General features: G+C 32.5%; 1 protein-coding gene across 1 annotated transcript in view; it reads left to right on the top strand.

Moving 5' to 3' along the window:
- The window catches only part of usp22 (ubiquitin specific peptidase 22), an 86,639-nt gene that overhangs the window by 24,143 nt on the left and 46,229 nt on the right, over positions 1-16,267 (top strand). Inside the window, exon 3 of the mRNA XM_079846331.1 lies at positions 11,834-11,966. Within this exon, the coding sequence (XP_079702457.1) occupies positions 11,834-11,966 (133 nt within the window). The remainder of the gene's footprint in view (positions 1-11,833; positions 11,967-16,267) is intronic.

The raw sequence follows: 16,267 nt of genomic DNA, 5'->3' as shown, positions 1-16,267 counted from the left end.
TGTCTTTTGACTAAAACTAGGCTAAAATGACGAGACTTTTAGTCGACTAAAACTTGACTAAGATTCCTTGAGTTGTCTTTTGACTAAAACTAGACTAAAATGACGAGACATTTTGTCGACTTAAACTTGACTAAGATTCCTTGAGTTGTCTTTTGACTAAACTAGACTAAAATGACGAGACTTTAAGTCGACTAAAACTTGACTAAGATTCCTTGAGTTGTCTTTTGACTAAAACTAGACTAAAATGACGAGACATTTTGTCGACTTAAACTTGACTAAGATTCCTTGAGTTGTCTTTTGACTAAACTAGACTAAAATGACGAGACTTTTAGTCGACTAAAACTTGACTAAGATTCCTTGAGTTGTCTTTTGACTAAAACTAGACTAAAATGACAAGACATTTTGTCGACTAAAACTTGACTAAGATTCCTTGAGTTGTCTTTTGACTAAAACTAGACTAAAATGACGAGACATTTTGTCGACTTAAACTTGACTAAGATTCCTTGAGTTGTCTTTTGACTAAACTAGACTAAAATGACGAGACTTTTAGTCGACTAAAACTTGACTAAGATTCCTTGAGTTGTCTTTTGACTAAAACTAGACTAAAATGACGAGACTTTTAGTCGACTAAAACTTGACTAAGATACCTTGAGTTGTCTTTTGACTAAAACTAGACTAAAATGACGAGACTTTTAGTCGACTAAAACTTGACTAAGATACCTTGAGTTGTCTTTTGACTAAAACTAGACTAAAATGACAAGACATTTTGTCGACTAAAACTTGACTAAGATTCCTTGAGTTGTCTTTTGACTAAAACTAGACTAAAATGACGAGACATTTTGTCGACTTAAACTTGACTAAGATTCCTTGAGTTGTCTTTTGACTAAAACTAGACTAAAATGACAAGACATTTTGTCGACTAAAACTTGACTAAGATTCCTTGAGTTGTCTTTTGACTAAAACTAGACTAAAATGACGAGACATTTTGTCGACTTAAACTTGACTAAGATTCCTTGAGTTGTCTTTTGACTAAAACTAGGCTAAAATGACGAGATATTTTGTCGACTAAAACTTGACTAAGATTCCTTGAGTTGTCTTTTGACTAAACTAGACTAAAATGACGAGACTTTTAGTCGACTAAAATTTGACTAAGATACCTTGAGTTGTCTTTTGACTAAAACTAGACTAAAATGACGAGACTTTTAGTCGACTAAAATTTGACTAAGATACCTTGAGTTGTCTTTTGACTAAAACTAGACTAAAATGACGAGATATTTTGTCGACTAAAACTTGACTAAGATTCCTTGAGTTGTCTTTTGACTAAATTAGACTAAAATGACGAGACTTTTAGTCGACTAAAACTTGACTAAGATACCTTGAGTTGTCTTTTGACTAAAACTAGACTAAAATGACGAGATATTTTGTCGACTAAAACTTGACGAAGATTCCTTGAGTTGTCTTTTGACTAAAACTAGACTAAAATGACAACATTTTGTCGACTAAAACTCAAAGTATCTTAGTCAAGTTGTCTTTTGACTAAAACTAGACTAAAATGACGAGACTTTTAGTCAACACCAAACTCAAACTGTGAAAATACGACACTAAGGGTTAACTAAACGCTAGAATTTCAAAAGTGTGAAGTTCGAGGCTCCATTTGTTTTAGTAAACTGCACAATGTACTTTAAATTAATAATGTATAGATGAACGCCGGTCTGTGTTTTTCAGGGACATGGACTTAAACATGTGGTACGCGGAGAACCAGCAGCATATTGGTCATAAAGTTGACTGCTACAGATCCTGATGAGTGTTTTAATTGCAGTGAAGGGATCGACTCTCGTTCCACACAGTTCCTTCCCGTTCGGAAGTAGTCCTTCAGCAGAAGGGGACTCTGGGTAATTGACAAGGCCTCTCCACTAATTGCGTTGTGGTGTTGCCTCCAGCTTTCGAGCATCAGTCTTACAGTCCCTGTGCGCTCGCTCTCATGCCCGCTCTGGTTCTCTCAGCGGATCTGGTTTATTTAGCCTCTGGCAGGCTTATCACAGTCGAGGCAGCTTAGAGGCGTTCACGTTCCTCATCTGCATGTGTTTGAACTGTCATCCATCCTTTATCATCAGCGCCTTCCCTCTCTGGCTCTTTTGTGTTTCTGCTCTTTCATGTGTCTTGCCTCCCTTGATTCTCCTCCTCACCCACATGCCTCCTACTACACTTGTGATCTTGGAAACACAGCAGCCAGCCGATGATTGGATGTTTGGTTGCCGCAGTAACTGCGAGGGCCGATGTGATTGGCAGTTTGAAAGCTGGTTATAGTCACTGACTGTGGTTGTTGATCCTTATGAATGGTTGGTTAATATTCCTAGACAAAAGGAAATATATATAATAAATTATTATTATTTTAAATAAATATTAATTAATTAATAAAAATAAATAAAAATAAAGAAATGAGAAATAAAATTAATACAAATAAATTAATTAAAATGAATAAAGTATTAGATTATTTTTTAAATAAATATTAATTAAAATAAATAAAATAAAGTAATGAAAAAAATAGATATAAATAAAAATATATTACTCAATTAAAATGAATAAATTATTGAATTTTTTCAAATAAATATTAATTAATTAATTAAAATAAAGAAATTAATAAAATAAAAAATAAAAATATATAGATAAATAAAAATAAATAAATTAAAATTAATAAATAATTACATTATTTTTTAAATAAATATTAATAAAAATAAAGTAACGAGAAAAAAATGTATAAATACAAATTAATTACTGAATTAAAATAAATTAAATTATTTTTTAAAATGAATATAAACTAATTAATTAATTAATAAAAATAAATAAATATATATAAAAATTTGCATGCATACATGCATACATACATGCATACATTCATACATATACATACATACATATATATATATATATATATATATATATATATATATATATATAAGATATACACATACATACATGCATGCATACATACATACATACATACATACATACATACATACATACATACATACATACATACATACATACATACATACATACATACATACACATGTATACATATATACATACACACACACACACACACAAATAAAAAGAAGTGTGTGTGTATATACAAATAATTAAATATTTAATATGTGTATATATATATTTTTTTTTTATTAATTTATTTGTATTCATTTATGTAATTATACTACTTTATTTATTTAAATATAAATTCATAAACCAAATAAATATTTAAAAAATGTATTTAAAATGATTTGTAAAATTATTTCAAACATTTTGTTTGGAATAACATAAATTTAAACCTTAATTTCTGGCGGCACTACCATAACATCCAGGCCAGATTAACCCCTTTTCTAAATGCATTAACTGCATAACTGACCTCAAAGCTTTTCACAACATTCGAGTTCAAGCATACACACATTAGCCCAAACTGGAGTGATTTGATCCAGTGCTAGCCGTGCGATTGGTCGGAGAATTAACACCACTCTCCTTGAGTTAACTCATCTGTGAGCGGCCAGAATGACTGAGGCTCGTGCTGGTCTTGGATCTGTCCAATGAGAGCGATCGATTCTCTTCTGATGGCTGTTTTGAGTCTGCGTGTCCAACAGACGAGCCCTTCTCTAGGGTCTGATCTGGCCCACAGAGAACTCACACTTTCTATGAACTCACTTTTAGTTCTGCTTCCCCATTTCCGTTTTGCCTCTGTTCTGATTGGTCTGTAAAGAACTGGCTCTGAGTCGTGTGTTCAGACTGCTTTGGTTGCTTTGTGTGTTTCGCTGTACACCAACGAATCAAACATGCCACATTTATTGTATTATTATAATATATTACTATTAATTTTGATGATTAATAACTAGTTTATATAGATGTATAATAAGGAAATCTGTCCCGCTAAACAAATACATTTTTACACGGCCACCGCAAAGAATAAGAGATTGAACTATAGAATAATGTCTGGATTGTTTAAATGGAGATTGTGGTTAAATAAAGTTAATGTTTTTACCCAGCCCTAATGAGAAGTTAGTGAACCGCTGAATAGTTGGTTTAAAAAATATGTTTTGCTCATATTAGTGATTAGAAATCCATTTTTATATTATTTTCTTTATTTACCCCTACTATACATTTTTTATTTATTTATGCCTCTTATTTTCTTAAATATGTTTTATTCCACCTAACTATAATATTTAAAATATATTATTTGTCTTTTATATTTAGTTTTATTTATCCCTCTTATTTTATTTTAAATTTAGATAGTTATAATTTAATTATTTTATTTTTTTAAATGATCCCTCCTATTTTTTTATATATTTTTTTTTCAATTTGATTTTATTTTTATTGATCCCACCTGATTTATTTAATATTTAAATTAAGTAATCCCTCATATTTTAATTTATATTTATAAATTAATGTAATGTGTGTGTATATAATTAATGAAATAAAAAAATTGTATATAAATAAAAATAAATATACATTTATATATATATATATATATATGTATGTATGTATGTATGTATGTATGTATGTATGTATGTATGTATGTATGTATGTATGTATGTATGTATGTATGTATGTATGTATGTATGTATGTATGTATGTATGTATGTATGTATGTATGTATGTATGTATGTATGTATGTATGTATGTATGTATGTATGTATGTATGTATGTATGTATGTATGTATGTATGTATGTATGTATGTATGTATGTATGTATGTATGTGTATGTATGTGTATGTATGTATATGTATGTATGTATATGTATGTATGTATATGTATGTATGTATATGTATGTATGTATATGTATGTATGTATATGTATGTATATATATGTATATATATGTATATATGTGTATATATGTGTATATATGTGTATATATGTGTATATATGTGTATATATGTGTATATATGTGTATATATGTGTATATATGTGTATATATGTGTATATATGTGTATATATGTGTATATATGTGTATATATGTGTATATATGTGTATATATGTGTATATATGTGTATATATGTGTATATATGTGTATATATGTATATATATGTATATATATGTATATATATGTATATATATGTATATATATGTATATATATGTATATATATGTATATATATGTATATATATGTATATATATGTATATATATGTATATATATGTATATATATGTATATATATGTATATATATGTATATATATGTATATATATGTGTATATATGTGTATATATGTGTATATATGTGTATATATGTGTATATATGTGTATATATGTGTATATATGTGTATATATGTGTATATATGTATATATATGTATATATATGTATATATATGTATATATATGTATATATATGTATATATATGTATATATATGTATATATATGTGTATATATGTGTATATATGTGTATATATGTGTATATATGTGTATATATGTGTATATATATGTATATATATGTATATATATGTATATATATGTATATATATGTATATATATGTATATATATGTATATATATGTATATATATGTATATATATGTATATATATGTATATATATGTATATATATGTATATATATGTATATATATGTATATATACGTATATATACATATATACATATATACATATATACATATATACATATATACATATATACATATATACATATATACATATATATACATTTTTTTTACAATTTTATTTTTAATTTCATTCATTTATATACATTAATTTATAAATATAAGTAATTTATAAATATAATTAATTATTTTATATATACACATTTCTTTATTTTTTATTTATTTTACTTTAATATATTTATATAATGTTTAATTATTTACATACATTTTACATACTTTTTTATACCTCCTAATTTATTTAAAATAATTTATACCTTTTATTTGCTGCTTTTTTTAAAAATGTATTCCTCCCGTTTTATTTTATATTTACTTTTAATTTCATCTTTGCAAGTGACAGTCGTTTTGTGCCTCGCCGGCGTGTCATTTAAAGGGTTTTAATGTACAAATCTGTTATCTATCAAAAATAGGCTCTACGTTTAACCTGCAGTGGATATTGTTGGAGGAAGTTGTTCTTCAGCCTCTCATCCACATCTGAGATGAGGTCCGGATCAATGCACGATCTAATTCAACATTACAACATTAACACCAACAGGAGAGAGCAGAGGAGACTGCAGAGAGAGAGAGAGAGAGAGAGAGAGAGAGAGAGCAGAGGAGACTGCAGAGAGAGAGAGAGAGAGATGACGCTTTTAGAGAGAGATCAGGAGGTGTGAAGAGTCAGAGATGTACCACGGCGCTATGCAAATGTTTTTAGTTTCGACGACTATGTAACCTTTGTACCCTTTTCACTTCCATCATACACTCTAAAAAAAAGCCTCATAATCATAGGGCAACCTTTTTAATTAACCTTATTAATTAGATTTATTTTGATGTTTAGTTGAAAAATTTAGTGTCCCAAACTGAGCACGCCAAGCCAGAGGCAACAGTGGCAAGGAAACCAAAACCCCATTAGGTGAGATGAGGTGAGATGGTGCTATATAGCACCAATTTTGGTGCTTCAGCGGTTCTTCAGAGGTGCTATATAGCACCTTAGTCAAAGAACCGGTGAAGAACCACTGAAGCACCAAAAAGGGTATATGACCATCCAGTGAATTTTAGTTTCTGTTCCTCTCAATTCCGTTTTCGTTTTAACTCCTACGGTGGCCGATTTAGTCCAAGATTAATATGGCTTCCTTCCAGGTCGACACACAAAATGTACGTTTTTGGCACAATATGCAAGTTTTTAGATTAAAATATCCAACTAGAAAAGTGTTATAAATTTTGTTGGCTTGTGTACTTGCATTATCCCAAATTGTTTCCAAAAATGTTTAAATCCAGAGAAATATGTGTTTTTAACCATCATACCCGCATTACCCTCCGGTGTTATTGTGTAGTAACCATGGAAACACTAGCGCCGCTTTAATATCTGATGTTTTTTTTGACAGGTGAGCAACAAATTGCAGAACGAGCTGTAAATGTTGTGTGCGCATGATTCGCAGCGCTCGTGCTTTCTTTGATTTGCGTAATTTAAATCTCACACTTTAATCATATTAATAGTTCCTAACTTAAAGCTACACTGTGTGATATTTTCCTCCATCTAGTGGTGAAAAGGTATATGACCATCCAGTGAATATTAGTTTCTGTTCCTCTCAATTCCGATTTCGTTTGAACTCCTACGGTGGCCGATTTAGTCCAAGATTAATATGGCTTCCAGTTCACCTCGTCCACATTCGACACGGTGCCATCGTGTGTTAAAACGCCAAAGGCGAAGCTTGAGTTTACGGGTTTGTCCCTCTTTGGCTAATGTACTTTCAAGATGGAGGGGCAACATGGCGACCCGCATTCGAACCCTCACCCGTATGTATTTACAATAGCATATTATAAACTTACGAGAATACTTTATTACTTGAAAGAAGTAAATATACATTAATGAGCACATATATTTTTGAAAGAGTGTTTTTTGCTAAGAATAAACTAAAGTTACACAGTGTAGCTTTAATAAAACAAGCTGTCTTACAATGATGAATGATGAGCTCATAATGTTGATCTGTATGTGCGATGTACTTGATCTGAATTAAACACATCTCTCGTGTTTCCTCACGCTCCAGCAGTTTCTCCTCCGACCCTGGTTTAGGTTATTTAAGAAAGTAATTTCGCCAAAGAAGTTTTTTTTTAAAGCAACCTACTTTAGTGTAGATAATATGTCATGATAGCATTTTTAATAATTGTAATGTGACGATCGGGTGTGGGTCTAAATCAGAGAAAATCATGTGCGGGTGATTGGTTTGTTTTTAACAGCGGATTCGGTGACGTTAGAGCTGATCTCTAGTATGCCCATCTCTACTCTTGTTCTTGTTCAAGTTTCCTTCCTGTCCAATATTTTTTGCTGCTTACAAAAGCCACAAAGCCTTCACAGAAGACCGTAAAAGCTTGTCATACCTGAGCTGAAGCTGAAACTTAAAAGTTAAATGCACAACATGCATGCAATGTTTAGGCATTTATATTACTATAATTTTGATTTATAGGTTGTAGGATTAGTTTTAGGTTGTACTATGTTTACCTTTCTAAAGTAATTTGAAATTGATTTTTATTTATGATTTTTCATTTATATATTTGTATTTTGAATATAATACGGCAATTGAATGCAATAAATTGGTTTAGTTTTCACAGATATTAATTCAATTTCAGCAATACAAAATTTATTTTTTTTCTAAAAAGGAAACAAATTAGTTGTTCATTTTAAGATACCGGACTTATTTTCTCTATTTGCTCTTTATTAAAGAAAAGTACTTCATATTCGACTAATCGATGGAATAATTGGTAGAATACCCGATTACTAAAATAATCGATTGCTGCAGCCCTAATTCAGAAACATCTGAACCGTCTCAGCTGAAGAAAACAATACATTATTTATCGTCTTTAATATATCGGACACATTTTTTTTTCGGGCCGATAACATTAACATTAAAAACAAACATATATCGTGCATCCCTACTTTTAAAAATAGCATGTGAAACTGCATGCATTAAATGTTTCATGTAAAAGTTTTTGCATGATCTAATTGCAGGTTTAATAAGAGTGATTATTTTTAATACAGTGTAAAAAAATGCAGTTTGATCAAATGAGTAAAGACAGGAACAGACAGCATGTTTTGAAATTTGCCCACTCTTTACATGTAGTGTACACTATAGTGCTCATCACAGTGTGTTTGTTTTGTAAAATCTGGGTGTGACAACACAGGTTGGATCTGGGTTAAGATGTTCGGCCGTGAAATGATCCATTCCGTGATCAGGAACGTTTTTGTTGTAATAGTTAATGATATTAGGCTTCACTGCTGCTTGCTAAACATATAATAGCCCTGTCACGCTCTAGTGAGCCCATAAAGATGTTTGTTGCGCTGTTGTGTGTATCTTTAACACGGTATCATATGTTTGCCAAGTTCACCTTACCGCAGGCCTTTCTCCCTCGATGTCTCGGATCAAATTACTCGGACAAAACAAGGCCTTTCCTGTCTCCTTTTCTCTCCCGACACATCCGCAGGGCTGTTTTCTTTCTCGAATGAGAACGTTAAGGTTTCTTTGAGTTTAATAATGACGTGTTAGCGTGATTACATGTGTCTCTTCTCTGTATGTCCCACTGACTTCAGGCCATGTGGTTTGTAGCGCAGTTGCTCTTCATTACAGCATGAAGAAGTGCTCCAGTTTTCTCTGCGTGCTCATCTCACCTGTCGTCTCTCTCTCTCTCTCTCTCTATCTCTCTATCTCTCTCTCTCTCTCTCTCTCTCTCTCTCTCTCTCTCTCTCTCTCTCTCTCTCTCTCGCATGTCACCGGGGAATAACGAAAGGGCGAGATGTGAAGCTGAAAATGGGGTCTCTATAAAAATAGCTAGTCTGGAGGTAAAAGCAGAGCGAACTGTTAAACACTGGAGCTAAAACCAACACTACAGCACTAAATTTGAGATCAGGGCATATTGGGATAGTCAATGAGTGCGAATTAGGAATGTTAACAGATGGATAGTCATCTAGAGCCGGAACGATAGGGTTTTTTGGGGGCATTTACCGATATTAGGGAGTAAAAAAGGTCTGATATCTATATCGGCGGATATTCTTTTTTTGTATATTATATTATAGTACAGTACCAGTTAAAAGTTGGTACACACTTACCCACTGGTGTGTCCAAACTTTTGACTGGTACGGTATATACATAATATACACACATTGGGTCTCATTCATGAAACTTTCGTAAATATATGCGCAAATTCTAATTTGCGTGTAAAATGGACCTCTCCTCCAGATTCACAAACGCTTCTTATATCATTCAGGAGTTAAATGTGTGTGTATTAATAAATTCCAAACATTCGTAAATAGGGCGCGCGTGCACGCTCATTCATAATTAGCATAATCCCCACCCCTGAGTTGCAACTGCAAATGACGTGTCCAGGAATGCTGTGGAATCTTCTGGACTTATTTCTCAGGTTTGGCTCCAGTATTTTGCATAAATGCTAAAGAGACTAATTGGCCATATACCTAGCATTAAATATTCAATTATCGTGTGTCCACCAAAGCATTTTTATCCAGCTAAAAAACGCCTGGTACTCTTCTTAAAATGGCCAGCTGGTGGCGCTTGAATGCGATTTGAAGATGTGCTTGAAAGATACTTTCAACCGACAAAACCAATACTAACCCTTTAATTTCCCAACTGGGATCAATAAAGTTCTACTACTACTATAGCAGACGATAAAATCGGAGGACCGATAAATCGACCGACAAAAACGATACTAACCAGAACTCTCTTTAATTTCCCAACTGGGATTAATAAAGTGCTCCTACTACTACTACTATAGCAGACGATAAAATCGGAAGACCGATAAATCGACTGACAAAACCGATACTAACCATAACCCTTTAATTTCCCAACTGGGATTAATAAAGTGCTCCTACTACTACTACTATAGCAGACGATAAAATCGGAAGACCGATAAATCGACTGACAAAACCGATACTAACCATAACCCTTTAATTTCCCAACTGGGATTAATAAAGTACTACTACTGCTACTACTACTATAGCGGACGATAAAATCGGAAGATCGATAAATCGACTGACAAAACCGATACTAACCCTTTAATTACCCAACTGGGATCAATAAAGTACTACTATATCGGACGATAAAATCGGAAGACCGATAAATCGACTGACAAAACCGATACTAACCCTTTAATTTCCCAACTGGGATCAATAAAGTACTACTACTACTACTATAGCAGACAATAAAATCGGAAGACCGATAAATCGACCGTCAAAACCGATACTAACCCTTTAATTTCCCAACTGGGATCAATAAAGTACTACTACTACTACTATAGCAGACAATAAAATCGGAAGACCGATAAATCGACTGACAAAACCGATACTAACCATAACCCTTTAATTTCCCAACTGGGATTAATAAAGTACTACTACTGCTACTACTACTATAGCGGACGATAAAATCGGAAGATCGATAAATCGACTGACAAAACCGATACTAACCCTTTAATTACCCAACTGGGATCAATAAAGTACTACTATATCGGACGATAAAATCGGAAGACCGATAAATCGACTGACAAAACCGATACTAACCCTTTAATTTCCCAACTGGGATCAATAAAGTACTACTACTACTACTATAGCAGACAATAAAATCGGAAGACCGATAAATCGACCGTCAAAACCGATACTAACCCTTTAATTTCCCAACTGGGATCAATAAAGTACTACTACTACTACTATAGCAGACAATAAAATCGGAAGACCGATAAATCGACCGTCAAAACCGATACTAAGCCTTACCCCTTTAATTTCCCAACTGGGATTAATAAAGTACTACTACTACTGCTACTACTACTATAGCGGACGATAAAATCGGAAAACCGATAAATCGACCGACAAAACCGATACTAACCCTTTAATTTCCCAACTGGGATCAATAAATTACTACTACTACTACTACTACTACTATATCGGACGATAAAATCAGCAGACCGATAAATCAGTCGGGCTCTAGTTAAAATGCATTTTCTTAACCCAGTTCATGGACTACTAGTAGTATGCCATTCATGGGTTTATATACCATAAAAGTTTAAAGAGGTGGTTGATTATGATTTGTAATTTGTTGATTTGAATGTGAAGTTTCGCTGTTTGAGCATAAACAACATCTGCAAAGTTACGCCGAGAGAAAAAACGCAACTAAATGCCTGTATCTCTTTCTGTTTTCTTCGCAGGCGAAGTCATGTATATGTCACATGTGTGGAGCTCATTTAAATCGACTTCACTCCTGTCTCCATTGTGTGTTCTTCGGCTGTTTCAGCAAGAAACACATCCACGAGCACGCCAAAAACAAGAGACACAACCTAGGTAAGATGCACACGAGCGTTCTTCACAAAGACTTTCTCGTACGCATTTCAGCTCCTCCACGTCTAAGGTAAGACACATGAGCACGACTCGAACACACAATCATGACAAACTCAGACAGAGACGATGAATAATGGACACACAGTCACAGCGGCTCATTCAAGACTCTAGGGAGGGTTTGAGATGCGTATTGTAGGGTTTTATTTTTTCCCCTCGAATTGTTTTTTTTTTCAGTCATTTTTCTAGATTCTGTTTTAATGGTTATATTTAAATCTTAATTAAAAATCATGTTATCATTTAACTGATTTATTAAATGTTTTTTTTAAATAAATTTTTTTTTTTTTACATAGGAAATATACAAAAAATATACATTTGAAAAAATATAATATAATTTTATTTTTCTGAATTCCATTTCAATCAATTTTATTAATAAAGAAGCATGTCTAATTATATGAAATCATGAAACGTAAACATTTAATAAATCATTATTAAATTGTATAACAAAAAGTATAATTTTAGGGCCCTTTGAAATTTTAATTTCCCTAAAATGTAATGTTTTGCTTTTATTTTATTTATTTATTCTCCATTTTTCTGGAATCCGTTTTATTGGTTGAATTAAATTTTACTCATTAAAAACATGTTTAATTCATTTAAATCATGAAACGTACAATTAAAAAATCATTTGTTAAATATTTTATATAAAAAATACATTTTACATCGGAAATATACAAAAAAATATACATTTAAAAAAATATATAATTTATAAAATTTCTGAATTCCATTTCAATCAATTTTATTAATCAAGCAACAATGATTTGTTAAATTTTTTACAAAAAAATATTATTTTAGGGCCCTTTGAAATCCATTTAAATTTTCCCAAAATGTAATGTTTTCTGTTTGAATTTTTCTGGATTCTTTTATAAATATAATTTTTTGCATTTGTTTTTATTTTATTTTTTTATTTATTTATTCTCAATTCTTCTGAATTCGTTTTATTTGTTAAATTACATTTTATGAATTAAAAAACATGTTTAATTCGTTTAAATCATGAAACGTATACAAAATAACAACAATGTATTAAATGTTAAACAAAAAAAATTATATTTTTATGACTTTGAAATCCATTTTAATTTCACAAAATTGAATGTTTTCTGTTTTAATTTTTCTGGATTTTTTTTTTAATGGTTTAATTTGAATAATAATCAAAAACATGTCTAATCAGCTTTAAAAATTTAGTAATTTAGTAAAATTTGTATAGTTTTATTTTTAATTTTTCTGTATTTATGATTTACAGTTGCGTTTAAAACATGAAGGAAAAATTATACTCCTTATATAAAAGTTATACTACTTAAAATTTGTATTATTACTTTGAGAAGTACATTCTACTGTACAATATTAATATATATATATTGATGACATTTTACAATAAGGTTTCATTTATTGACATTTTAGTAAACAATACTTCTACTTATTAATCTTTAATTTCTACATTTACTAATACATTTTTTAAAATCCAAAATTGTATCTAACACTGTGAACGAACATAAACATGAACATTTGTATTAACTCACATTAAACAAGGGTTAATAAATCTCATTGTTAATTAATGCGATAACAATTTCTTCATGTTAAACCTTATTTTGATAGTTTGCGTTTCTTTTCCTGCTTTAATATTCAGAGACACGAGTCCATATCTCGATTTGAGCCCTACTTTTCTTTTATTCATCCGAAATTTGCCAAATTCGGTGTTATACTTCCATTTCTGTCCTGTCGATTCCATCCATGTTTTCACATTTCAGAAATCATAATATTGATGGTTTAATTAAATAGCCCAGCCATACTTGCACCAATTAAATTTCTGCTCCAAAAGCCATTAAAAAAAGCCTTTTTCTGATCGTACTCGACTAGCAAGAGGCAGCAAGTGCTCAAATGCGGCTGTGGATGTTTGGATGGGGTCTTGGAAATCTCCCAGCTCCTTAATGCATCAGTGGCGTGTAATTATCCCCTCTGTTTTAATGAGGAGGGGTGCCACCCTCTGACAACAAACAAATAAGAAGCGCAAACAGACGGGATTGTGGGTAATTATAGTGTGCGAGGGGATAATAGTCCCTGACTCTGTGTGACTTGCAGTGTTTGCTTCCAGCGGTGGCTCAGAGTTCATCGCCCACCTGTTTCAGAGGTTTTGGGTTTTTCCAAATCACCCCTGAGCTTCGCACGAGGAATTTAATTACTTTCTACCCAGAGATATGAGGCTGCCATCTGTCTGCCATCTTTTAGGATTTCCTCTTGTGTGTTGTTGGAGGAAGAACCACCCATGATACCACAGGCAACTATCTAACTGGAGAACTGCCAATACAAATAACTAAGGCTGGGTATCGCTCAAAATTACGTTTTTTGAGGGAAAACATTCCAGGATTTTTCTCCACATAATGGACTTCCATGGGAACCGACGGTTGAAGGTCCAAATCAATGCAGTTTCAGAGGCTTTGACCGATCCCAGACGAGGAATAGAGTCTGATCTAGACAAACCATCGGACATTTTCTGAAAAAATAAACATTTATATACTAGGGATTAGGGGTCGACCGATATGGATTATTTTTAGTGCCGATACCGATTTTGTTTTTTTTCATTAGCCTTAGCCGATGAGCGATACGAGCTGCCGATTTTCTTGAGCTGATACTGCTTTTGCTCCCTCAATTTACAACATAAAAATGACACAATGATCATGATGATGACAATTTAAAATGTACAATTTAAAAAAAGGAACATTTATTGAACTTAAAAAAACAATATTTAACCAATAGCAGTCCCTCCAGAAAAATGCGATTATGCGATCGCGTGATTTAACGCATAATCAGCCAAAGTCCGCATATTCATGCGGGGGCCGCATTTTTTCAAATACGCCGCACTTTCGCCGCATAAATTGCCTATTTCCGCGTGCAAAATATGCGGGGCTATCATGATTTCATAATCCCCGCATTTTCGTTGCAAAAAAAGTCATATATATTAGCAGAAAGTTGAAAAATTTTCGTTTACTTCACACAAGAGCCGCCATTTCCGCCTATTGCCATGGGAACGTTTTGAAGTGACGTGATTACCCGACGCAAACATCATCGAAAAGCTTCAAACCCCGTGGAGAAACCATAGATACCGGTGAAACCATGATGAAGCACAAACTCCCATTGGCCAACAAAAATAACAGCAAAAGAGCAAAGCAGTTTCCCTGTGTGCTGACTGATTTCAAAACACAGCATCATGAAGCTTTGAAGCGTTATGAATCAATGAGTCGATTCAGCGGTTTGAAGCGTTATGAATCAATGAGTCGATTCAGCGGTTTGAAGCGTTATGAATCAATGAGTCGATTCAGCGGTTTGAAGCGTTATGAATCAATGAGTTGATTCAGCGGTTTGAAGCGTTATGAATCAATGAGTCGATTCAGCGGTTTGAAGCGTTATGAATCAATGAGTCGATTCAGCGGTTTGAAGCGTTATGAATCAATGAGTCGATTCAGCGGTTTGAAGCGTTATGAATCAATGAGTTGATTCAGCGGTTTGAAGCGTTATGAATCAATGAGTCGATTCAGCGGGTTGGATCGCCAAAGTCACGTATTTCAGCAGTTTGACACGCGATCCGAATCATGAATCGACTCGATGATTCAAAGCATCATGATGCTGTGTTTTGAAATCAGTCATCACTATATAAGTCGTTATTTAGTTTTTTTTTGCACACAATAACTATTATCGTCGCTTCATAAAGTTATTGTAGAACCACTGTAGTGAGATGGACTTTGTAACGACGTCTTTAGTAGGCTACCTTTTATGGGTCTTGAGAGTGTACATTGTGCCAATGGAGGCCTTTCTGAGCCATCGGAATTACACTAAAATATCTTAATTTGTGTCCAACAACATAAAGGGAAGTCATTAATGACAGAATTTTCATTTTTAGGTGAACTAACCCTTTAAGAGATTGCACTTTGTGCATTGGAAGCACTCAAATGGCTGTTTTGTATAGCGACATCTGTAAAACAGGAAGTTATTTATTAATTTTTTCAGTTTCTGTGATGTAGTGCTTTTTTTCTCTTTCTCATCAAACCGCAGTTTTTGCAAGTTCCCGCAATTTTATTGCATAAAATTGCATAAATATCCCGCATTTTTCATCGCATTTTTTAAGAAAACGTGCCGCATAATCAAGGATTTTTGCCCGCAACAATCACAAAAAAAAGCCGCATTTTTCTGGAAGGACTGAAATAGTAAAAACAGGTGAGGTAGAACAAGAAAAAGAGTTCAGTGGTTGAAATAAATTT

Source organism: Gobio gobio (genome assembly GCF_949357685.1).
Source record: "Gobio gobio genome assembly, chromosome: 20".
Lineage (NCBI taxonomy): Eukaryota > Metazoa > Chordata > Actinopteri > Cypriniformes > Gobionidae > Gobio > Gobio gobio.
Note: the sequence above shows the minus strand (reverse complement) of the source record. Positions and strands in the feature narration are given on the sequence as shown.